The sequence below is a fragment of the Haemaphysalis longicornis genome, unplaced genomic scaffold (genome assembly GCF_048455015.1).
Source record: "Haemaphysalis longicornis isolate Haplotype H1 unplaced genomic scaffold, Haemaphysalis longicornis Haplotype H1 scaffold_5, whole genome shotgun sequence".
Classification (NCBI taxonomy): domain Eukaryota; kingdom Metazoa; phylum Arthropoda; class Arachnida; order Ixodida; family Ixodidae; genus Haemaphysalis; species Haemaphysalis longicornis.
The window spans coordinates 45,744,262-45,768,757 of NW_027526385.1; the positions used below are offsets into that span (position 1 = coordinate 45,744,262).

General features: G+C 46.2%; 1 protein-coding gene across 2 annotated transcripts in view; it reads right to left on the reverse strand.

Annotated features, from left to right (window-relative positions):
* Positions 1–4,275: 4,275 nt before the first annotated feature.
* The window catches only part of LOC144138170 (ras-related protein Rab-37-like), a 167,465-nt gene continuing 147,244 nt past the window's right edge, over positions 4,276–24,496 (reverse strand). The window contains exons 3-8 of one of the 2 annotated variants that reach the window (XM_077670324.1): positions 19,618–19,659; positions 17,779–17,845; positions 14,322–14,374; positions 10,914–11,036; positions 8,492–8,568; positions 4,276–8,132 (exon numbers count right to left, since the gene is read on the reverse strand). In XM_077670324.1, coding sequence (XP_077526450.1) covers positions 8,018–8,132; positions 8,492–8,568; positions 10,914–11,036; positions 14,322–14,374; positions 17,779–17,845; positions 19,618–19,659 — 477 coding nt within the window. In that variant the 3' untranslated portion in view covers positions 4,276–8,017. The remainder of the gene's footprint in view (positions 8,133–8,491; positions 8,569–10,913; positions 11,037–14,321; positions 14,375–17,778; positions 17,846–19,617; positions 19,660–24,496) is intronic. The other variant, XM_077670323.1, reaches the window with a different exon arrangement.

The following is a 24,496-nucleotide window of genomic DNA, read 5'->3' on the forward strand; positions in this document are numbered from 1 at the left end:
TGTTTTGCTTCAATGAACCAATACCTTCAACTTAGTTCATGTTCATATTTTTGTGCTTGCCTTTTTTTACTCTGTAGTGTGCATGGTCTTTTTTTCTTTAACTCCCTTGAGTGAGTCCACAGAGCTTCACACCAGCCATTTGGGTGTTCATTCTGCACAAAGGGCTTGCTATAACTTCTAAGGGCACCTGAAAGAGTTGGGAGCAACATTTAGCTGCATTCGTGTAGGCATGAATGTTTTCCTTTACACAGCTTACACGCAGTGGCTAAGGTGTTGTGCTACTTTAGTAGCCCAATACGCGGATTTGATCTCGGCCACAATGACCGTTTTCCTGATAGAGGTGAAAAACAAAAATGCTTGTGTGCCGAGATTTTGGCACAGTCCTAAAGACCCACAGGTGGTTGAAATGTAATACGGAGCCTCCGCTACGGCACACTTCATAGCCGGTGTAAAGCTTAGGCTCTTAAAATCCCAGAAATTCCAATTCTGCACAAATCTTCCGTTTTCTCCCATCAATATCCAACAAGAACACATGACGACCGCAATGGAACACGTCGAACACTTCATCTTTATTAGCGCGGCGCATATAATATCAACATTATACATATACGCACAGTATGCGTCTGTCTGTGTGTGTACGCGTGTAATACCACTGCGTAATAATAATAATAATACCACCGCCAACAACAACAGCTTCATGCTCACCCACACCTTGAGTCTTTTGGCCGCGTGCAATCCCGCTCACGCACGAAGCACATCGCTAGCTTCGTGCATGAATGCACACGGCGGGTGCCACACAGAAACATTCGCGCATTTAATAAGCACACTGCGCTATAATATGCACGCCTAACCACGCACTTAGAATACACGTTACTTAACACCACTGCAGTGTACACATTTTTTTTTTATCAACCATTCACAGTGGTCAACACGAATGCGTCACAATGCTACGTAACCACAGGCCGCGGTATGAAGTCAACCACCGCGCGGCCACACACAAGAACATATTGGTGCCGAAACAGTTGCACAGTGGCGTCACGTCCACTTCCAGCTCGATAGTAGAACAGTGCGAAACGAAACATCCCTTTTTTTTTTTACGTCAACAAACGTATTATGCTACGGACACGAACATACGTCTTCGACCAGTTTGGTGTAAACAGTGTCATTTCTAGGTCTACTGATAAGCATGAACGTTGCTCATACAGTAGGCTGTATGAGGGAAAGTGCGGTACATCGTCACAACGGAGCGATGGCACCAGAATGTAGGCCCACCCAAACAGTGGGCAAGTTTTAGTTGTTTGTTTTCACTTTGTGGGTGGGACTTGAGTTCAAGTGGCTTGCTTCCCTGCTCACTGAATGTGCACGCATCGTCTGACAGAGCAGAAAGCAATCACCATGCTATAAACATAAACAGCTTTCAGATGTGTGGGATTGGTTTTTGGCATAGCCAACAAAGGTGACTGTACTATGTACTTGTGTACAGGTAACTCGTGGTATAGTGTGCACAAAGAATTTGAAGGCTCAAAGTGTTAATTCACTGTTAATACTGACCTCGAACTCATGTTCGATCTGGTTACGGGATTCTAGTTTCCTCTGTTGGCCAGCAAGGTAGTGGGTGCAACTACTGCGGGAACTTTGGGATCTACAGTGACTGTCCAAGTGACCCATAATATCAAAACGTCAAGATGATGGCAGGGTGAAAAAAATTGCCTTGAACTTTACTTTTCTGCGTCGCCTACGTCCGCGAGGTCACAACCGCCCGTCAGGGAACATAATACAAGAAATGCACTACATGAGGTTGATTTCGATAAGGTCCCCATACCTGTTTTAGGCAGCCAGTCACCTTTTTTGGCCCGATCTCGTCACTAACGCTTACTATCGCTAAAGCTTGTCACTGTCAAATGAGACTGAGGTATCGTCACCGTTTGTAAGTTTCAGGCACAGTCAAGGAGCAATCGCAGACATTCAACTAACATGGCCTCTTGTCAGCCCATTCCATCCTTAACCACATGCAACAAGCTTCTCGGGAAAAGACAATGTAGAAGTCCATGCCCGCTGTCTTGTAAAGTTCCTGTCATTCAGACTCCTCGTAGTGGCTTCAAACTTGGGAAGTATGCACGTCGTACTTTTCACGGAAAATGTACAGTGCAAATGAACTCAAAGGGGAGAGGTGACAACAAAGCTTCAGTTGTTGTTAGCTCTCTCCTTTATCTGCGTCTATTTGCACTGTCGCGCTGTGCTTTCTTTTCAAAAGAAGTCATCAACTAGTCTAAGCATCGGCCCTTACGCAATTATCATCTGAATAATTTCTTCACGTTACTTCAAAGTTTGAAAAAAAAAAAGCATGTAGACATTTTCGTCTTTCAACTGCTGGGATAAGAGTTCTAATTCACAGCACCCACACACACTATCTTTCTTATTTGCTGATGTGTGTTGTGAAAAGCACCGATTCAAATTTGACAGATTCCAGATGTGCCTTCAGGAGTGTATACATAACATCAAATAACAAACATTGCTATTTCACCGTAGGGCTGAACATCATCCTTCGAAACGCTTGCCACTGCAGTTTCGCATGCACTGCAAAAAACAGCCATATAAACACCTAACTGGCAAGAAGTCAACTCTTTCTCCTTCACGTACTCTTCCATGGCCCATACCACCCAAGTACGCACTACTAACAGCAACAAACCAATCTTCCTTTGTTCCAAACCTAACAGCCCTTGCCTGCAAACACCATCCAGCAATTTCCCCGATCCCAGCTCGCAACATCTTCACAAGCGATAACAGTGGTGGTTGTGTAGTTGAGGTTACAGAGGAACCCTATCAATCAGCCCCTAGCAAGTGCCTACAAGTGAACCCTCTTCAACGTACAGCAACTTGCTGTATGTGCTGTGGGCGACCTTTAGGGCAACCGAATGCAGTCGTTTGAACTGGTAAGAATCTGGTTGAGGCCTACGTTCCAACCAGCTTCAAGCATTGCACTACTCTGGTTTATACGGGTTAAGAAAAGAGCGTTATACAATACGCACAGTGGGCAGTGGGAACCCACGGCGCGGGAACACTTTGAAAACCCTTATTCGGTGCACTGTCGTGCTTGGGCTTGCTGTGTGCCTAGGCTTGGCTTGGCTTTCGTAATGTAGTTGCTATGGTGTCACAAACGGACCAGAGGCCCTACGCGCTCGGAGAAGAGTGTCCAGCACACATTCCGCTCGACCTTATGCACAGACCCGGTAAGTTTACACTCACACGCACGGACACGCACACATACAGAAGAAAGCACACCGACGCGAAATGCACCACGACAGTATTTGTACGAACGTCAACATTGTAATACTAACTGCGCTAACTGGCATCGCCTTTGAGTGCATAACAGTGATAACACGTGATCGCCACGTCCAGTGAAGGTGTTGTAACAACAAACAGAACAGTGCTGTAACCGCGTGCGGGTTAGATAGTTAGATAGCCGTATTTTTAACCAGTTGCATTTGTGGAAACACCTTTAACAGCAATTTGCATACCCCCTAGAACATGTGAGGTAAAGGGAACTCTTAATATAAGGCCGAATTTTAAGATCTTAATTAAATACTTGGAAACAACCATGGCACGATTTTCCAGTTGCCATTTCGATCTCCTCGCCTCCATTTCAGTAACTTTGTGTGAGGACAGGTGAGCATTTGACTGAGTGTGGTTGAAATATGCACAAGCATCGTAACATCGTCTGCTGATATGGGTAGCCAGTGGAGGACCACGACTGGCTTGTTGACGCTGAAGCTTTGCCCTCGGCCAGCCTTTCCTCTTACATGCAGTTAATCACGGCACCACCTATTGCACGGGCTAGGATGGTAAGAAACGTCGGAGCATCATCGTAGCAGCATTCACACTTCCATGCTTGGTGCGAACAGCACAGCCAAAGCTGATGAAAGCTTTCTTGCAGTTTCGCAGAAGCTCCAACAAGCGCATCTTTTGAAGGGAGGGAAAAGACTAGAATCTTCCATTTTTAAACGTTGGTCTTTAAGGGGAGACACTGCTCTTAAAAAAACTTTTTTAATTTTTGAGTAAACTCTGTGAAACTTGTCAGACTTGTTGCTTTTCCTCCACTGATTCTAAATATGGCATTATTTTTTTTGTTGGTCAATTAGGTCCCGAGATAATTACAGGTAATTAACCATTTTTGGAGGAACAATAGACAAAACTGTGTTGGTAAGAAAACTTTAATCTTTACATTTTCCAACACCATGAACACTGGTGAGTGCAATAAAACAATCAGTTCTTTTATGCGTCGCTTGGAACTAATTTTACAGCTCATTAAACCTTGGTGGCAACACTGGCAAGGAGCCATTTTGAGTGCCAACTTCAAACACTGAAGTTTAATGAGCTGTAAAATTAGTTCCAAGCGACGCATAAAAAAACTGATAGTCTTATTGCACTCACCAGGGTTCATAGAGTTGGAAAATGTAAAGATTACAGTTTTCTGACCAACACAGTTTTGTCTATTGTTCCTCCAAAAATGGTTAATTACCTCTAATTATCTCGGGACCTAATTGATTAACTAAAAAAATAATGTCATATTTGAAATCAGTGGGGGAAAAGCAGCAAGACTGACAAGTTTCACAGAGTTTACTTAAAAATTAAAAGAAATAGTTTTAAGAGGGGTGTCCCCCCTTAAACAATTTTAAAAATAACAACCGTATTGGACACTTTTGCACTCAAACGAAAGATGGAACATGTAAAACCACCCTAATGATCATGTCGTAAATTCATGGAATTCTGTTGAGACGTCACTAGCGAAACACGCGTCCTGGCGGGAAGCGAGTAGTTAGTGTTCTTGCCAAGATACAATGACACACCTGTTGTCAAGCCAGTAAAAATTAGTCTACAATTGGGTTATGCCAATTGAAAGTGCGATTTTGTAACCGGCACCAATTCGAACACGCACCACAGCACATGCGCAGTGGCTTGTTCAACTGCATTCGTGTCCTTGTGCACACGTGTTGGCTGTGCTCTATTTAGAACAGTACATGGGCGACACCAGTGTATGTATGGTGTAGACTGTGCGTACCAGATGTCATACACAAACACTGCTATCGGTCTACTGCTAATGTTGAAGCACCGATATGATGAAAAGTCCAACGTCTCAACACACCACAACGAATCTAGTTGCACTGCAAAACAGTAATAGTGAAGGTTAGGCAAACACACACCACCGGTCACGCGCACACACGATGAAGGTTATTTCGTAATAATGACCAGATATAGAGGTGCAAACGTAGGAAGGAACACGCATTCAATAATTCCACCCTGTTTGTCCCGCAAGAAATGTCACAGCCGAAACAGTGGAATCAAACGAGTCAGTTACCAGCCCTTGTCGCGAAGCGCGAGCAAATTAGCAGCTGCAAATTAAATGATGCTGTTACGGTAAACGAGACTTTATACGATGAGCCGCTTGTAATGTTTAGAATCACCACGCAAATTTATGTAGCAGTTCGTTTCAAAGAGAGGGGGTTTGTGTTGTCGATAGTACAATACTGGTGCAGCACTCGTAAAATTGCACCGCATTAATTAGTAATGCATGAATTCAGAAATAACAAGCTTAGGAGAAGAACTTGTGAAGCGTGGTATCAGCAACCCGTGATCATCATAAGCCACTTTCACTCAACTCAAAGGTGTCTGTTACCAAAACAGCTCTGCATTTAATGTCCATGTCATACACAATGTAGGACAGCTTAAGTATGATCAACGAGGACGAAAAACAACACATTTTTTGCTCTCGTGAATCGAAATGTTCAATAAAATTGACGCCCGGGAATGAGGGGACAGTGAGGTTAACTTGGATCTAACAATATGTCAGCAAGCTTGAATCTTTCAAGCCACAAAATTGTTTCCCTCAGGGCGCAACTACGTCTTTCACTTTGCCTGTTCTCAGGCTTTCCCACTTTTTTTTGTTTACTCATTTCATTCTTCCTCGACCACGAAGCACGTTTCTTTGTTGCGAGAGCTAGGAAGCGAAATAATTTATACGCGGGTGGTCAACGGCAGCGTCGAAATTCCTAAGCATGCAGTCAGTACAGTAATCGTTTAGTTATTTCGTAAACCTGAGAACTCTCAATCGAATTGTTGTACCTTGAGGTTGATGTGCCAGCTGGGAGCCAGAACTGATTGTTAAATGCGGCAAAGGTAGAAATCCTTTTACGGGCACTTCGCAGTCACACTTTAACTTTGTTCCCGGAAGACAAAACGAGGGACACTACAATAAATATGCGCTAAAGGACCGCAGAACGTTGATCGCATCAGCGCAGTAACCACGCTTGGTGCCATTTACTTTCCTCTGCCCCCACACGCCACCCAAACTAGCATTGCTAAGTTTGCAGGGCATGCCATTCCCCCCTCCCCCATTCCTCCCCTCCAACAGGTTCGTCTGACTCTGTCTTTGCATCAGGCCGAACTTCAAAGTCATGTCGGTACTCTTAGGCCAGTGTTGAAGGATCTGCTGACACAACATCCATCACAAAGAGAGGAAGTTAGAAACACCCTTAGAAGGAAGTTTTCACTACATCCATACACCCAAGTCACTTGTAAACAGCTCTTGCGTATAACTGTACGCGCGCCGTTTTATTCGCAATATGCGTGTACTAGCTAATACCTCAATGTCGGTGTCGTGAATCTTGTCATTTCACACAGGAATGAGAGCAGTATGATCATGGTTAGGTATTTATCTGTAAGAGGGTGCTATCTTACTGTTCTGGCAGCAAAAGCACTCTGCTTAAAGCATCCCTTGGACCTGCCGTGTTACGATTTCCAAAAAAAACAAAAAAGTTGACTGCACCCATTGTCACAAGTTTCGTCTAGCATGAAGTTTTGCAAATCGCGAGATACTACCTAAGAACTTTTTTAACTAGTCGTAGAACGGCCTCTGGGGACAGGCTTTCATCACTGTCTGCCGAAGGCAAAATCTGAGGGGTGTCGCCGGAGGTTGACCAAAGGCATTCCGCCTCGCTCCACACGCGTTAACACAGGCCAACAGAGTCCAAGTTTCAGTCCAAGATTGTGTGTACACCATCCATGCTGCAATCTACAGACGCGCGTGAGGGGTGGGCGTGGAAAGAAGGGAAAGAGAAGAAAGCCAACATGGTCACTGTGCGCGTCGCCACACCTTTCTAGTGAGAAGCTAGGGCACGCGCACTTCACATGCTTTCCTGCTTGTCTCTGTGCTCGATCGTCATGCGACTGCCACTCAGTGAACCAGTGACATTTTTTTGTGGAGCCGCCTAGCGTTTGTGTTAATCTTTCAATTGCGCTTTAACTGTTGCCCTTTGTGTAAAGGCACGAGCATCGGTGGTGGCAACTGCTGCTTCATCTGTTGGATAACCAGGAGAAAACAAAAGTCACCTCTAACCAGTGTTGTAGCATTTTCCCTTTCTCTGCCCAGATATGCACATGAGTATTCACAGCTGCAAATCTGTTGAGCAATTTGTGAGCGCTGCGATTCCACCCAGGCATGCCATAACTGGGCTGCTTTATAAATAAGACTAGCTCACGAGCTATAGCTCGCGTGACTTCATCGGCTGTAACTTCATGAGCCAGAAGTCAGACCCACAGGTTCAGTTTGCTCAATTTTGTGTCGCGCTGAAGCGCTTTTGGTTGTCTGTGTAGCAGTCGCATGACGGCAAAGCTACACATCGTCTCTGGCTGCCTAAGCTCTGCTATTGGCAGGTAGGCGTGCAGACGACCGCAGAGGCAGTGCTCGAACCAGCCGACCAGTTCTCCGGGTGGCCGGCAGGTTCCAGGGCCGGCGTAGTCCCAGTGCTGGTACCAGGTGTCCCGGTGCAGCGACAGTCCTCCGACACTGGTCCCCACGGCAGGGCTGGCACCGGCAGCGCCCATAGTTTCGGCGCTGGCAGCTCCGGTATGGGTGGTAACGGTGGCTGTGGTGGTGGAGAAGGGGTGGTGGAGCAGAGGGGGCGGCTTGCGCAGTTGGCTGGGGGTGCTAGAAGGGCAGCCGGAGCTTGACGCGCCATCCCTAACTACTGCAGCAGCCGTTGGGCTTGGCTTGGCTCTCCTGGCGAATGTACTCGCTCATGTTGAAGCGGCCCGACGCGCCGTGCGCCGAGCGCGACACCCGCTGCTTCAGCTCCCTGCATGATGAGGGTTTAAAACCGGAGAGAGAGGACTAATTGAGAACGTTGCAACAAGCAAGACAACTTGTATGCAAGGCTGGCTACAGCAAAGGCAGTATTTCTTCAGCTTTACAAGTTTCAAAAAAGTCACTTTTTCAGGTGAATGCCAAAGATGCAGTTTTCGCTTTTGGATCTTGACACGACGAGACAACGCCATAGCATGGAGTTCTGCATCGTTTATGGTATCGCCGATGTTCATCACAACGTTATTTCAATTCTATTGCAAAAAGAACAACTCTGAGCAGTTACGGATAAGGGAGAGGGAGGGAGCAATTCGTGCACACAAGTCAACTGCAGTATCTTCGCAGAAAGCTCACCGTGCCACAGCCATGAAGGCGAGTTCCACGTTGCAGCCTGTCTTGGCACTTGTTTCCATGAAGGCCACGCCATATTCCTGCGAGAGCAAGCAGTCGCACGTTAGCTGGAGTTATAGGCGGATAAAGACTGACGTGCGAGAGGTGTTTCGCCCCTTATTTGGGCTGATATGCAGTAGGTCGGAAAAGGCACGTTGGGCAGTTTTGGATGTGAGAATAACTGTTTTGATGGGGTGGAATAGCCAAAATATGAGGGGACTGAAAGATCCTGCCGTTGCTTTCTTTGCCATTAAGTTGGCTTTGCCGCACACTGTTATTGCACGATATGGCGTACACAGTTGCAGAAGTAGTGCTAAAATAACTGCAGACAGCCTTTTCTCTTTCGTGTAAGGCGAATTCCGCTAGTGTTTTACTATTTTTTTAACAGCTGAGCTGTATAAGTTCGGTGTTGCAGTAAAAAATCCCAAGAAAATGCCGAGCACACGTGAGAATGTGCCTCGCGGCGACTGCCGATCGTCCCCGGTACGAGCAGCGACCTTATAAAAAAATTGGCCGCGTATCTGCTCCTTTCGTTGCAAATGTCGTCAAAAGACGATAGTCTTTGTAGACATTTGCCTACGAAATGTCCCCGCCTGCAGCGTCGCGCTGATCTTCAACTTCGTCTACTTCATCGATCTGTTTCCGACCCCTACCCGCGGCGTGACCGCGTCCTTAGCATTGGCTTCCGGTCGCCTGGGTGGCATGGTGGGCGCCTTGATCTCAGAACATGCAAGTCTCGGCCGTGAGGACCTTCTATTCCTGCTCATATCGGCCGTAGTGTACTCCTCGGCCTACTCCTTCCATTACTTGCCACTGGAGTACGGCACCTACGCACGCCTGGCAGAGCAAAAAAGAAAAACTCCAGCGTTCGCCGTAATCGGCGCAACACTTGCTCGGAACGAGAAAGACACAGCGTACGCCCCTCGTTCGTCCTCGTGTCGTACGTCGTTCGCATGCGCTCGGTACCGTAGAAGATACCTCGCGCGCGACAGCGTCTAAAAGACACCCTGCTTGGGAGAGGTCACCGGGGCCGCCGCATTCTGTAAAGGCCATTATGGATAATTGGAGAATATGGCTACGAGTGTGCCAATTCTTTCCCGAGATGACTTGCAGATCCCGACACCGCTGCCTCGAGTCGACGACGAAGAGCTGGTGGAAGTGCTGAGGATGACTGTGCATCCACAACTCACCGCGATGAAGATGACCTCTTTGATGCACATGACAATTGCTAGCACCGCAGCTATGCAGTTAATAAACAATGATACCGAAACTTTACTGTGTGTCCGACAATGCTCACCTGCAACAGCTTCGCCGTTCAAGTCTTGCGCGTCAGTGCAAGCTTGCCTGATTTTTTTTTTTTAATTCATGGGAGGTTGCAATTCATTGCAAGCTTCCCTGAATTTTGTAAATCAAAGCTTTCAGAAAGTTCGACCACAATTCCGGCTAAAAAAGAAAATCATTCAAATTCCGGTTGGACCAGTTCAAAACACCATATTGGCCCAGTTGGAGCCAACTGCATTTCCAATTGGTTCCATGTGGTTTTGGATTGGTCCAACTAGACTTCCGAAAAATTTTTAAAAGCGAATTATTTTAGAAAAATAATTCTTAGGCCACAAAGCAGTAATCGTCGACACAACGCAGGTTGTTAAAACCGCATCAGATGTGACTGCTGAAAGCCATTATGAGCGGTGCCTGGGCTCATTGGTGGTTTTAACGTACGTCAACAATTGAAACATCTCATAGTGTTTCTCTTTTTAACTGGAGAGAGCCGTGCGACAGTGTTAGCTGAGTTCTGTTAGCTTACGCCGGGTTCAGACTATTGTTGCAACGGTCGTAATATATTTAAATAATGACGTCATTTCACGTCTCAGCCAACCAACTGCGTGAAACGCCGGTTACGATATGGCTGTTACGTCGGTAGTCTGAACATAGCATTACAAGAGAGTAATGTTTGATAAGTTGCACTGGTTGACTACATTCCGTTTCCCCAACAGTACAGACACGGCAGTTCCTGCGCGGTGCAAAGCGTCGCACCCAGAACGCTATCCAAGCAACACCGGCGCACGCATCCGGGCGTGTGTGCTCCGCCAGGAAGAGATACCCAATCCCTAAAGCACTCCCGGAAGCGTATTTGCAAAGGCTTCGCTGCACAGAGCACAGAAAAAAAAAAAAAAACTGTAGACCTGCTGGGGCTCGAACCCAGGCCATTAGAGTACTCAGTACTCTACATCGAGGCCATAGAGCCCGAACGGTGGGCTTCTTTTAATAGGCGCTCAAAAGAATAGCGCGCGCAGTGACATCGCACATGTCACGTGGGTGCTCTGTGCAGCGAAGCGTTTGGAAACGCCCCCCGGAAAGGTACCCCGCCCTGAAACGGAAGTCTCACCCTGGCCAGCCTCTCGCCGTCCTCGCAGCGCACTTGCCGGTCCTGCTGGATGTCGGCCTTGTTACCGATGAGCATTATGACCACGTCGTCCTGCGCGTACTCGTTGATCTCGCCCAGCCACGCCTGCATGCAGACGCGCCAACAGGAAGGAGCAAGACATGTCTCATCAGGGGAAGTGTGCCATGTGCAGCAATGGGCGAGTCTCTTCGTTCGGTACTACGAAATTCTAGCGCAAAATGTATATTCCAGGGGGAAGTTCAACGTGAAACAACAATGATGCTGATGGCGCTGTCGAGAACGACACGTGCCCACAAGTAGAGATCGACACCAGGGCTGACTCAACTGGGCTGTATTTTATAAAGGCCAGATTCGAAAAGGAAATCAGTGCCATTCCTCTCTCTGAAGGTGGATGTCCAGCGGCACTGTTTGTGGGGTTATTGGTTTTGCCACAAAACCCCGTTAAAACCGCGCCGTCCCGCCAGGGAAGCGTTCAGCGGGATTGTAAGTAGACTTCACTGTGACACACGCCTGGTGGAAAAGCCAGCTTACAAAGACCAAGTTTGCACTGATCTCCTTAAAGTTGGCTTCACTTATATACAAGCGCGTTGCTGGGAAGACACTTTCCCAGGGGCAATATACGCCATCTGGTGTCAAAATACGAAGCACTGGAAACAAAGAGGTGGCCGAATAGAAAGGGTTTGCTGAAGTGAAGAAAGGGGGGAGATAGACTATAACAGCTCCGCTATAAAAAAAAGAGAAAGGAGATGTCCCATATACACAAGAACCGGATCTACTGCCCATAAATGATATGATCCATGGCTATAAAAGCGGCCTGATGCAGAAACTCCCATTCAGGCTACCGAGGCTTAGGGCCGTATTCTGAGCCCCTCCTCTCCCCTCCATTTGCTCCCTCCACTCAGCTGGGGGGAGGATTCCGCAATGCATATACATGAGGAAATCACTTCCAAGTGCCTCCTCCACCGAAGGCTTGAGTGGAGGAGGGACTCAGAATACCGGGGTAAACTCAAAGAAAGATTAAGAGAAAAGGAAAAAGACAGTCCCATACATACGTATTACGGGTTGCGGCAGTTTTTGCTGCTACTTTTAATTCTTGCTGCGCTGACATTAGAGGATGCCTCGTTTTATCTATTTATGTAGGTGGTATTAACTGAAAAGTTTAAATGTCAATTTCTTCGTTTGGCAACACTGGAAACGGACATGGCGCGGTTTGCGCCTCTGCGACCGCACGCCGCAGAAAAAAAAAAAAAAACACCGGCGTGCGTCGCATGCTCCGTTTCAACCCGATTCTCAACGGTGGTGTCAACAGAGATGTTGGAGTCGAGGCATTACTTTGCTTGCGGTGGGGTAGAGTTTGGGACGTTCAACACAGATGTGCTTAGCACGGACAAGTACCGCCATCCCGTGGAGCCCGACGTAACCAGCGACGGCGCATTCACACGGTTGCCTGCATGCGTGCCTCGCCAGTGAATACAACCTATAGCTAATCCGATATCCCTTCAGCTCATGATTGCACATACGAGCATATTTGCTGGTCTTCTTCACAAGGGGACTATTAAGTTATTCCGGCGCAGCGAAACGTGCTCACTCGGCTTCCGTTCGCTTAGCAGCGCTGAACATAATTCGTGCACCCTTACCATGGAACGCAGCTTTCAAAAGGTGACGAAGAGCAAAAACAGCATTTCCGCTAATTCGCCCCGGGGACCCCCCGCAATTTGCCCGAGTAATTTCGAAAGCGGTTCTTTCCAATCACGAAAGGGCGAATTGCCGCACCGCGAAAGAAAAGACCGTAAAGAGCCACAGTAGCCAATAACGGCTTTATCCCGGACGAAACAATTGCGGCGTCATTGGCATGAACGTTTCCCAGGTGGCCAGGTGCAGCCCTTTCTAACGCAGCACTTGCTACTAAATGTCTAAACGAGCTGTCGAACGGTGAATATTCGTTGTGCGCGCTTTAACGCGAAAGCATTCTTTGGAGAGCACACCACTGAAAAACCGTGATGTCTTATATGGACAAAATAAACGCATGATTGGTCCACTTAACGTGTATTCGTTATCATAGTGTGAATCTAGATGATTGGTACGTTCAGAGTAAATTAGGAATGATGATTTTAATAATAATAATAATAATAAAGAAAGAAAGAAAGAAAGAACGCGTGACATGAGTTACTAGCAATGCATTCATGTACGGCGGTGAAGCCACCTTCAAAGAAACAGCTAGGCTCCACAGGGATGCGTTGGACCTTCGTACTTTGATATAAAACTGCTCTTATGGCCCATGGGAAAATGTCTCCCCAGCAGTGCATTATACGCGTATAGCTGTGAAGCTGGCTTTAAATGAGCCTTTCATATAGCAAAGCGGATGGAACGAATACTTGGGTATTAGTAGACAATCCTCAGAATTTATGTGCAATTTTCATGACGAACTCTACAGCCGCTGGTGGAATTTTAACGGTTTCATAAACAATAGTGATTAAGGATATGTAAATTTTAGTGGCCGCTACAACTTCAAGTGTGTCTTAAGCGCAGTAAATAAGGTGGTAGTCCCTTGTTATCGGCTACAGCCCACTAACATTAGTTGAGTTTGAATAAGAACCTAATAACTTAGATAATTCTTTAACGACTTCAGGTTCAATCACAAAAATACCCGGCGTGCGAAAGTTTAATGCAGAAGCCTTTGGTAAAATTACATTAGTGTGCAAAATTTTTCGACGCGTTCAAGAAAACGATCCAAATTCGACATGGCCGCCGTGCCAATTGCACCATGCAAGCTACTAGAACACTGTAAGGCAAGCGTTGCCGCTTAAGTAGCCGCCGTTGAAATCGGGGTGCGCGCGTAGGGGTCGCAGTTTCGCGGCTACTCTGCGCACCTTTGGCGCGGGTTCTTTCAAGAAGTGTCGCAATATATTTCCCCTTAGGGACAGAAGATGCGCGCAGAAAAATTCGGCATTTATCATAATGTCGGTCACTTTGCAACAAACGACAATTTTTTTTTTTGGCTAGGCTTATACCTAAATGTTAATTCATTTTAGCTAACTGCTTATATTAACAAATAAAAAAATGGTGAGATGACACCACCTCGAGTGATTAATCGTATTACTGGCAGAAAGTTTAAACTTCCCTGATTTTCTTAAAACACGGTTCAAATCACGCGGGATGTTCAGTACAGGCGCCATCAAAAGTGATTTGCGAGGCCTTGGCTGCTGGTGTGCGCGTATACGGCACCCGCCAAGTCAAAGAACCGCCTCTAGGAGAGCTTCAGCCTCTTCGCCGGAAATGTTCGCTTACACCAGCGCTTACGCCCTGTGCTCTAATTAATTTTGAAGGCGCCTGTAGACGAAAAAGTGAGGGGGGAGGGGTGACACAGGCAAACTGCGCATGCGCTCTCACCCTCGTGTTATCGAAGCTGGTCTTGTTGGAGACGTCGTAGAGTAGAAGTAGCGCTGAGGGAGGGGAGAGAGAGAAGAGACAAGAGCCATGCACAGGGGGTTAGTGCGACGCAAAGAACGGCGAGGAAGCCAAGTTATGACGAGAGAATCAGCAGGGGTTATATCAAAGGCCAAAAGCACGGCAAATGACTGTTGAATGCGCTTATCTGCGATGCATATATCTCAATCAGTGTCGTGGAAGTCGGTGTTCGCAAACGGCGTTTTAATGCGTAAGCATTCTTCACCCAATACTCCGGAGGACCAACCGCGTAAGTTCGTCTTGTATGCGTACGAAAATGCGTGATTGCCGAAGTTTAAAATTTAGTCGTAATAATAGTGCAAATGGAAATTATTTTACGAATGAAAATTTATAAAACAAAACAAAAACTAAAAATATAAAAAGGAACTAACGAAATAAAAATGGCTATCTTGTGGGCCACCCTCATACGATTAAGACAAAAGTAAAAAAAAAACACTCCGTAGAACACAGAAAGAAAAAAAACGAACAAAGAACCCACCGTATAATGCCTCGTACCTGCACAAAAATGCATAACGAGGCGGATGGTTATGAGAATGTACATAATTGTAAAAAACAAAGAAAAATATACGCTAACGAAACGCAACGTCGCTGAATAGACCCTGGCGCGAACTAAAACGATGAAAAGTAATTCAATTTGGCTACTGTTATTCAAATCAGCCTATAAAGACCTTGCAATGCATACAAGCGGCAAAGAATTCTCACGCGTTAGTAAATTGTAGGAATTTCTGTACATTTTTTTAGACGACGCATGCAGTCAATCTGTAGAGAGTTTGCGCAGTTATAAACAAGCCAAGGGAAAGACACACTGACTATACTTCTTCAGCTGTTAGTGCGTGCATGCTGCTGGCAAAATAAACATAAACATGAGTGATTACTTTTTGAAGACGTTATTTCGATGGTCTTTCAGCTGAAAACGGTGCTGACCATCCACCGCCGAAACGCTCAGGTGTAACGAGCGCTAAGTGTGGCCGTCGTTCAATTGGAACGTAAACGTTCTTGCGGTAACTCAGTTGTTACGAAGCGACTGCTGGTGAATTTTAAGATTATAAAAGGATTGGCCACGGTTTCAACATATCAGCTGGAGCTGACTTTTTGAGATTTAACAAAAACGATACTCGGCATCACATAAGCGGTGACCTTCATCGGTCAAAAATTAAAAAAAAAAATGTCAGCAAAAAAGGGTTAAACTCATGCGCTTGTAAGAAAAGTCATGCCCCGTATTGCCAAGGCCTCTGAACTAAGGCCACTGACTCCGCGGTAATTGTCAACCCTGTGACACCTGGCGTTTGTTGAACTTACAGTATGCTGTATTTTCTATCTCCTTTTTTTTAATTTTTTCATTCCACATTTCGTATAAGAAAAATAAACTTTACGCGAAAGTAGACAGTAGAGCAGAAATGTTGACATACAAATGAGGCCTTCACAGCACGTTGGCCGGCAAAAGTTGAACAGGCGCCTTCAACGTAATCTCATTCATTAAGGAAAAAAATTAGGGTAAACAAACCAGATCGAAGCCTTGGCGAACGCAGAGCCGAGGGGTACTACCCCCCTCCTTCAAAAAAAAAAAAAAACGGGGAAAGTGGGACGGCACAGACGAGGCCACTAGCTCTGACAATGATGAAATTATCGTCTACCGGCAACTTTTTGTGTCGCAAGCTACGGACCAACATACCAACGACAATCACCAACATTGCAATTTCACTGAGAGAGAAATGAACAAGGCAATCAGCAAGTAACGTACGCAGTACGGCAGCATGCTGAATTTTTTTTCTATCTGATAATAAGTTGTATACTTTGGCTTTCCATTATTTCTTCTTTTGATGTTGTTTTTGCCCTATTTTCTCCCTTTATCTTCGTCCCGTCTCATGAGGGGAAGGGGGGGGGGGAGGGGGCGAGGGAGCCCTCTCCGATTTGAAATCCTGCTTACGCCGCTGGGTCGAGAACATTCTAATCAACAGGGTTCCGAGACAGCTTTTCAGACTTATCGCCTTTGTGAAAGCGCGCGCGCTCCCTGCCCGGTCCACGCAAAGTCCACCTGTCGTTGATGCGATATGAGGTCTCCGCTATAGAGATACATGACAGGTGGCGTCGACCTCGTCTATACAAAGCATGAACACACAGAAAGAGAGGGGCGGGTTGTTTGCGCAGAACGCGCGCGTGGGCTGTGTCCCCCGCGGTCGATGGCGTTGGTCGAGCGTGTAATTAACCGAGAGCAGCCTCCGAACAACACCGTCTATAGGATATACAGCAGAACGACGTGCGTGTCGGCATTGGCCGCCATCGACGACACGTGTGGGGTGCTGTCTACTGATCAAAACGGCGAAAAAAAAATAACAGCGATGAAATATGACAACCCGGTCGATCTTTGATTAATACACAAAAAATGGGTAGAGGAGATTTGGAAGATACAAAGATGGGGATCTTTTTCGAAAGTTTTCCAAGAATATTTCTGAAATGAGGGAGGGGGCTGCCGTCTGGTATACGTCGCGCCCGTGTGCGCGCGGTCTGAGTGCTCAGCGAAGCGAGTGCGCGTGTTTTTAACGTGCTCTCACGAGCGTGGTAATTAATTCTAGTCAGCCGCTATAGTCGCGGTACTGTAGCGCTGTAGAGCGTAATAATTAACGTGGTTAATTATTACGCACTTTTAATCGTTAAGACCGCCTGCTCTGGTATGAGCCATAAATAGCCTGTGCAGAGTTCAAAGAATTCCCCAGGTGTATATACATTACCGCCTAATTATTTATTTACTTGATACCAAAATGTCCACGTAGAGAGCGGTTGCTGATTACGCGCACGTTCTCTGTGGCGCGAAATTCAAGAGCACTGTTTAACGAGGCTAACGGTAGCCGAAAGTTATTTCTCACGGGATGGTTAATATTCGTCATAAAAACAACCAAAAATAAACAAGAAGAAACAGAGAATCTACGGCTGGGCGAATCGTATGCAGATACACTCAAGCGGGGAATTCGCACAATCAGGCTACTAAATGCCATTTTAAGCTCACGGAAGCGGAGTAGAGTGAAACGATTGCTCTTTCTTTAGAGTTGCTAATTTGAATAAATGACACAGTTGGAAAAGTAGGTAAACGCAGTAAATTGGTATAGTTCACTACACAAGCTGCTTCAAGCATGTGGATGTTGTAGGCACGCGACAATAGACGTTGGGGCTTTTGCAGTATCACCACCTCAGCGGAAGGTGAGGGGGATGTTCTTCTTCCAAGACCCCGATGCCTGTTGTCGCTTGACTTCAGCCGGCCAGCTTAGAATGTCACGGTGAGCGGATTGTTGAGAACTGCATGGCGTCCACTAGCGTCCACTCAACACGTGAAGTGGACCACAGGTATTATAAGGGGGCGTATTAGGTCGAGGGTTCGACTCACCGTGAGCGTCCCTGTAGTAGGCGTGTGTGACGCTTCGGAACCTCTCCTGGCCCGCCGTGTCCCATATCTGCGCACGACGTAAGTGTGATGAGGCGCCGCAAGCCGGATACGCAGTAAAAACCCACTACAGTAGCTGCCCTGTAAAGCGTGCTTCACTGTACGGTAGTGTCTAATGAGGGAAAGCCACCTTCAAAAAAATGGCGCATTAATTTATTTTTTATTTTTTATTTATTGAATGCTGCAGGCCATTTGGGGCCCATGAAGCAGTGGGAGTGTGCACAAATTAACACACTGATTCCGAATGATAAAAAATCTCCGACGACGCACCCAAGCATTTTTATGGGCTGTGAATTCGAAGGTAGTAATGCCCGAGTGAACGCCGCTGAGTGCTGCTTGGAGTTTGGCACTGCGAGTGATTGATGGCGACTGTGGCGCCGCTGGGTGAGGCGAGCTGCCCAAGCTGCCAGTTATCACGTTTATCTACGCGTGCCCGGATGTTGCCTTTACTTGTGTTTTATTCCATGCGAACGGAGATAGTGCTGTGGAGCGTTTCACATTGTCAGTTGTTCCTAGACATCCGATGCCGGCGACAACGCCGATTTCTCGCTCACTGGGTAATTTAATTATTGACAAACACCAACGTTCAGTAATAACATTTTTACGCAAATGCAGGCATCGGAGCGTAAAAAAACAAGGAAGACATCCAACAATTACTCACAGAATGCGTAGCGTACAATAATTCAATATCGAAAATACAGTTGCCCTGAGAGACTGCTAACAGTTTATTTTTACAAGCTTCCTATCATGTCATGCGCGCGAGCGGCAGTTATATGTTCTTCCCTTTTCCTTCACTTTTACTGAGTAAAACGAATGCCGGGAAGTGTTGGCCGGGTCTGTGCGGGTTAAACCGACCGAAAGTAGTTCTTGGCACCTTTCGAGGAGGAAGAGCGAGAAAGCACCCTCTGCTTTATTTTGTTATTTTTGGTGCTTTCATTTCCTCTCTATTATACGCCGTTTTAAACTCGGTTTCTTTTTGCGAACTGTTTTCTTTGAAAAACCCACTCCTGTGTGCATTTTTAATTAGAAGAACATTGGTATTCTCGGTTATGCAATTATATTTTGCCTCAAATACACCTAAGGTTGTCCGCACGATAACCGACATTGACATGCACGATACGTGCCACTACAGCTAGTAGTTTGGAAAGGTATTGCCTTTACATACATCGTTGTTACGTACGTTGTTGCCTTTACATATATCGTTCGTTCTTACGAGAAAAACTGTTTGCAACGGCATACTGTCAGTGCGTTGAATGCCCGGAATATTTGGACGCTGATTGGGTTCTTTCTTTCTTTTTTTTTTTTTTTAAGGTCAGCGCTGTCACTACTAGTCGCTGCGCCCTTATATGTGGTTTATAATAAATTCTCTTTTCCAGCTTAGGCGCTGAATACGGCTTCAAAAAAGTGCCGCCAAAATAGCGATGCCAAAAAACTGCCTGGATTTTTTTACTATATGCTTCGCATATAAAAAGAAATGACATTGAAATGTGTTGGTCTTGCAGCTGCGTTCCTCGGGGCGGCTGAGACGTGAACTTAAGATGGATAGAATTCAAATTGCGCGTTTGATGAACTCTGTAACTGGTTGTGCATAAAATACGCAGCGGTTTAAATTTGACTGCGAGACATGGTCCCAATTCGAACGATTCCATGTCCGGTTCGGAAATTCCCAAAGTATATAGGTGCTACGCATTAATTTCCCTATTTTTTTCTTCACGAGCGCGTCTACGGCATAGCTATAAAAACCGATACTGAACATTCGGACGGAACGAATAAAGCACTCACCTGAAGCTTCACTTTGTAGTCATCCACCGTCACAACCTTGTTCTGCATAGAAAAAAAACGGGCGATCATTAGTTACCGGTTGCTTCTTTCAATTTGAGAAACACGAGGTTTGAACGATGAAGAGAGAGAGAGAGAATCTCTTGAACCCAACAATAAAAAAACAGCGTTGTTGCAATCCTGGTTATGGACTGCGCAATCTCACAACGTTGCCTCCCTTGCGTTGTGCCTAAACCCTGCAAACCCTCGCTATAACGAAGTCCCCTGTACAAGGAACTGATTTCACTATAAGTGATAGTTCGTTAAGATAATGGACCATTTTCTCTCTATGCATTGGAGGCGGGACCTCGAAACACTTCGAATAAAGCAAGCTGTTTAGCAAAGCGATTTTGTTATAAGCAGGCTATACTGTATTTGCCTCTTCCCAGCGTCCGGTTTCCTTCTCATCAGCCCACCGAACGCATAGTCGTGTACAGGTGAAACGTGAACAAGCAAATTAAAAAGAAATTACGTTTTGCTGGGATCAACTATTGACGTCCTTGAAGTGCATTTAAATAGCGCACTCAATTAAATTAGTATGATGAGACTGCAATGCGACCATTCGAGTTGGGAAAAAGAATCTCATAATTTGGCCGTTGTGGTTTGTACGTTCGTGCTGGCGCCTAATATGTCTATGCTGTACACAGAGAATGATCATTCCTCACTTCTGGTTTGTGTGACTGACTTAATAGACGCAGCGACTATGTTTCAAGTTTCAAGTTTATTTTCGGACATGTAAATTACATGGCTGAGGAGAAGGAACCAAAAGCCGCAGCTCAGCGGCTTGACAACGCTTCCGTTCCCTGAGCTACATCGGCAACAAGGGTAGCGAATAGCAGGTAGCAAGAAACAAAGTAGCAATGCAGTTTTTGGTGTCATCAAATACAGTTGAATACTTATACATAGTTCACGTGCCATTAAAAAATATTCTTACATAAGAATTCAACACAAATATGTCCAACACAAGTAGTATCAAAGACATGCAAGTTAGTTTTCCCACGGAGACAACGTTGCTGATGCATAAATAGCCATGCTGTGGCCAAGATGTACGCTGAACGTCTATCACCAATCGTTGCATGAAGTGAAGAAGTCATTGTGTATCGACTATGCGGCTTTCATACTGACACGGTACTGGACAGACAAGCGTATGCGCACCACACGCCCGATTGGCAGGCCATGGCGCATGCTCTGTAAACGTTCTCGCGTTTGATGAATCAGGAAACACACATTATTCTTGTCTGCAACGAGTTGACTTTATTTCAAAAATCTCGAAACAACCTGCATTGAATATTGCATGGGACTGCGTAATGGTGGTCCTCAAAAGGTTGGCGGCTCCGTTTCGCACACGACCACGTTGCTGGCGTTCTAGAAGACAGACATTATGCAACACATGTTAACAACGCTGTTAACACACATGACCAACGAAGCAGGCTCGACGCTTACTTCCATATTGGACAATGTATTTAAACAACGTTTGCACAGCCACGCTGATAACAATCAGCCCTTTTTTCGTTTCCCTTACTGGCGATTCACACAGATTTCAATGATAAGAAATGCTGCAGGGGCCTGCAGGGTCCGTACTCTGCGGGGGCGCCCGAACGACCCCGCAGGTACGGCTGAATCCTCTCACGGTCTCACGTGATTGGCTGCGCGCGTAAAAACGTCACGGATAACTGCGCGCAGAGCCAATCGCGTGGTACCGCGTAAGCATTCAACCCCGCCGTAAAATTTACGGCACCCTGCCGGATTCACAAAGATGTTCGCAAGTAAGGTATCGCAAGATCAGTCAGTGATTGGCCGGTCCCTTCAGAGAACTAACCGGCCAATCACAGGCCTGAGTCCTTGCAGCGTCACATTATGGCGGGTAATTTGAAACCCACCCCTTGAAGCACAAGTTGTTCCTGAGTAACGACAGCAACGTTTTATGTTGAACAAAATTATGCTGATGCATAAGCTGTAGCTGCCAAGTATATTAAATGAAGCGAAGTTGTGTACTCTCTTCAAGACCCCTCTACAACTGATTACTTCGCCGCCGCAGAAACTTCGCTGTGATAAACAACGAACAACCAAGGTTTCTGCGAGCGTCGGTGGTTCTGTAGCTGCTCTAGGCATCAAAAATATGTAATTGACAGCATACAGTTTGAATTTAGTCGCAAGAAATCTTTTTGACTGATTGTAGGGTTTAACGCGCCAACGCAACGGAGGCGATGAGGCGCGCCGTAATGGAGGGCTCCGGATTAATTTTGACCACCTGGGGATCTTTATCGTGCGCCGAAATCTCCAACACACGGGCGGTTTTGCTTTTCGCCTCCATCAGAAAAGCGGCCGCCGCGGCCGGGAATCGAATCCGCGACCTCGTGCTCAGCAGCGCAACGTCTTAGCCACTGAGCCACCGAGGCGGGTTAGAAATCTTTTTGGTGACAAACATATGTCCGTTGTTGCATTTGACTGGAATTACGTCAAACACTCGCAGTTCCGTTTGCAGCAAACTGGGTCATTTTTATAGAGTCCGCGGCGAGTACTGGAACGGCAAAATTCTGCGTTAGGGTTAAGTACTTCCCTGTACTTTGCCGTGAACAGGCGCACGGAAAATTCACAAAGCAATGTAAATAGCGGTAAATCTAATGCCTGGAAACACCTTCCGTACTACTCGTTTTTATTTTTTTATCGTTGTTATTTGTAATCATCAGTTAGGTAAAGGAGGAGGCATAGATATCAGCGAATTTATCTTTTGCCGTTAAGGATTTCATAGCGACGGCCGCTTTTGTCCCGACAGTTCCAAAAGTGCCGTGTCATACATAAAGAATGCGATTCGCTGAAATGTATAATTCACTTTAAACGATTAGTCGCTCCAACCGCAGCCACACCGGTCATCTTAGGCGAACTCTTAAGTTTTATCTGATGTAAAAGTCTTCGTACATGTCCTTCTTAGAAGTGTGCGCAGATCTGGTCAGCGTTTGCCGAGCCGGTCGCGTGTGTTCATTCTATTTAAAGGGGTCACTTCATTTAAGAAAAGTAATTCATTTAGAGTAGGCTGGACTTACTCTTGAGGCACGGAACTCAAATATATGATAACGAATGACAATCAATGAAGCTTTGTATTCGACAGTCATCAACTACACGCGACGGTATCGAAGACAAAAGCACCGCCGCGAACGTTTAGAAAACGCGGCCCCAGCGCACGCCATAGACCGTTGATGTGGCATCGACTGGCCATTAAGAACCCACTGAAACAAAATCAGGACGCGGAGGGAGGTCTCATCGGCTCAATAAATTTGAAATGGTGCTGCAAACAAACTGTGTATGCGAGAAGTCTCCGGGGAAACGGCAACAGTATGCCCGCCCTCGACCGCGTTGCAACTCGATAAGAGCGTATCATTTCACTGCAGAGCGCCGGAAAAAACTCTCTGCGTTTTCAATAAAGAGCCCCCTCTCCTCTCTCTCTCTCTCTCTCTCTCTCTCTCTCTCTCTCTCTCTCTCTCTCTCTCTCTCTCTCTCTCTCTCTCTCTCTCTCTCTCTCTCTCTCTCTCTCTCTCTCTCTCTCTCTCTCTCTCTCTCTCTCTCTCTCTCTTTCTCTCTCTCTCTCTCACTCACTCACTCACTCACTCACTCACTCACTCACTCACTCACTCACTTACTCACTCACTCACTCACTCACTCACTCACAAACACACAGACACACACACGCACACGCACGCACAGCCCAGTCTAAAATCACAACAGGAATACCACAGAAACCTAACAAGAATTCCTGTCTCACGACACAAAACTTTGTTGTGGCAACAGAAGTCCTGTGACAACAAAAGCCATCTGTTGTTACGACAAACATTCCTGGAGTCACAACAGAACTGCCATTTACGCTACTCTTCACAACGGGCAGTAACATTCAAACCATGTGCAACTTCTGATGGATCATCAGGATCGCGAGAAGACCGAAATTCGGCATGGCGGAACATCAAAATCAGGACAGCAATACGGCACACGACAGAACGTCAGAATCACGACCCGGCAACAATACGACAAGACGACAGTACGACACGCAAAAATACGACAAAGTACAGAAATTTTTCTTGTCGTCTTTTTCGGCTGGGAGGAGTCAGAGAGTGCTCCGAAAATGTCGATACCATCGTGCTGCTACCTTTCAATTGTAGCTATATCTCCTAACAGGCGTGTTGTATGAATACAAACCGCAGTCGTGCACGATGGGAAACAGCGCAGAAACAAAACTTTGACAAGAAAGGCTACGGGACAAAGCGCTACTAGCAACTGAAACGTTTAATCGTCACAACACACAAATATATACACACAAATCTAAGCCACCGCCAACACAAAATGTACAGTACAATCTACAATCTTGCACAGTCACGGGGAAGAACCACCAAAACAACGTTGTATGCAGTGTTTTGGTGGTTGTTCTCCGTGACTGTGCAAGATTGTAGATTGTACTGTACATTTTGTGTTGGCGGTGGCTTAGATTTGTGTGTATATATTTGCGTGTTTTGACGATTAAACGTTTAAGTTGCTTGTAGCGCTTCGTCCCGTAGTCTTTCTTGTCAAAGTTATGTTTCTGCGCTGTTTCCCATCATGAACCTATACCAACAAGCCCAGCTCGCAGTTCTTAACGCAGTCGTGCGCCGCGTCGTGTAATTACCAATTGCCCGTTGCATGTCCGCTTTGATTATATGGGGACTCGGCGAGTCGCTGTCCTGACAATAGACAGAGAAAAAACTTGCTGAACGGATACAGGCCTACGTATTTTTCGCCTCGTCTAATTCGCTATAGCGTCGAAAGAATTGTTTGTATACTTCGTGTGCTAGGTCTCCGCGGTAGAATTTCTTCTGAG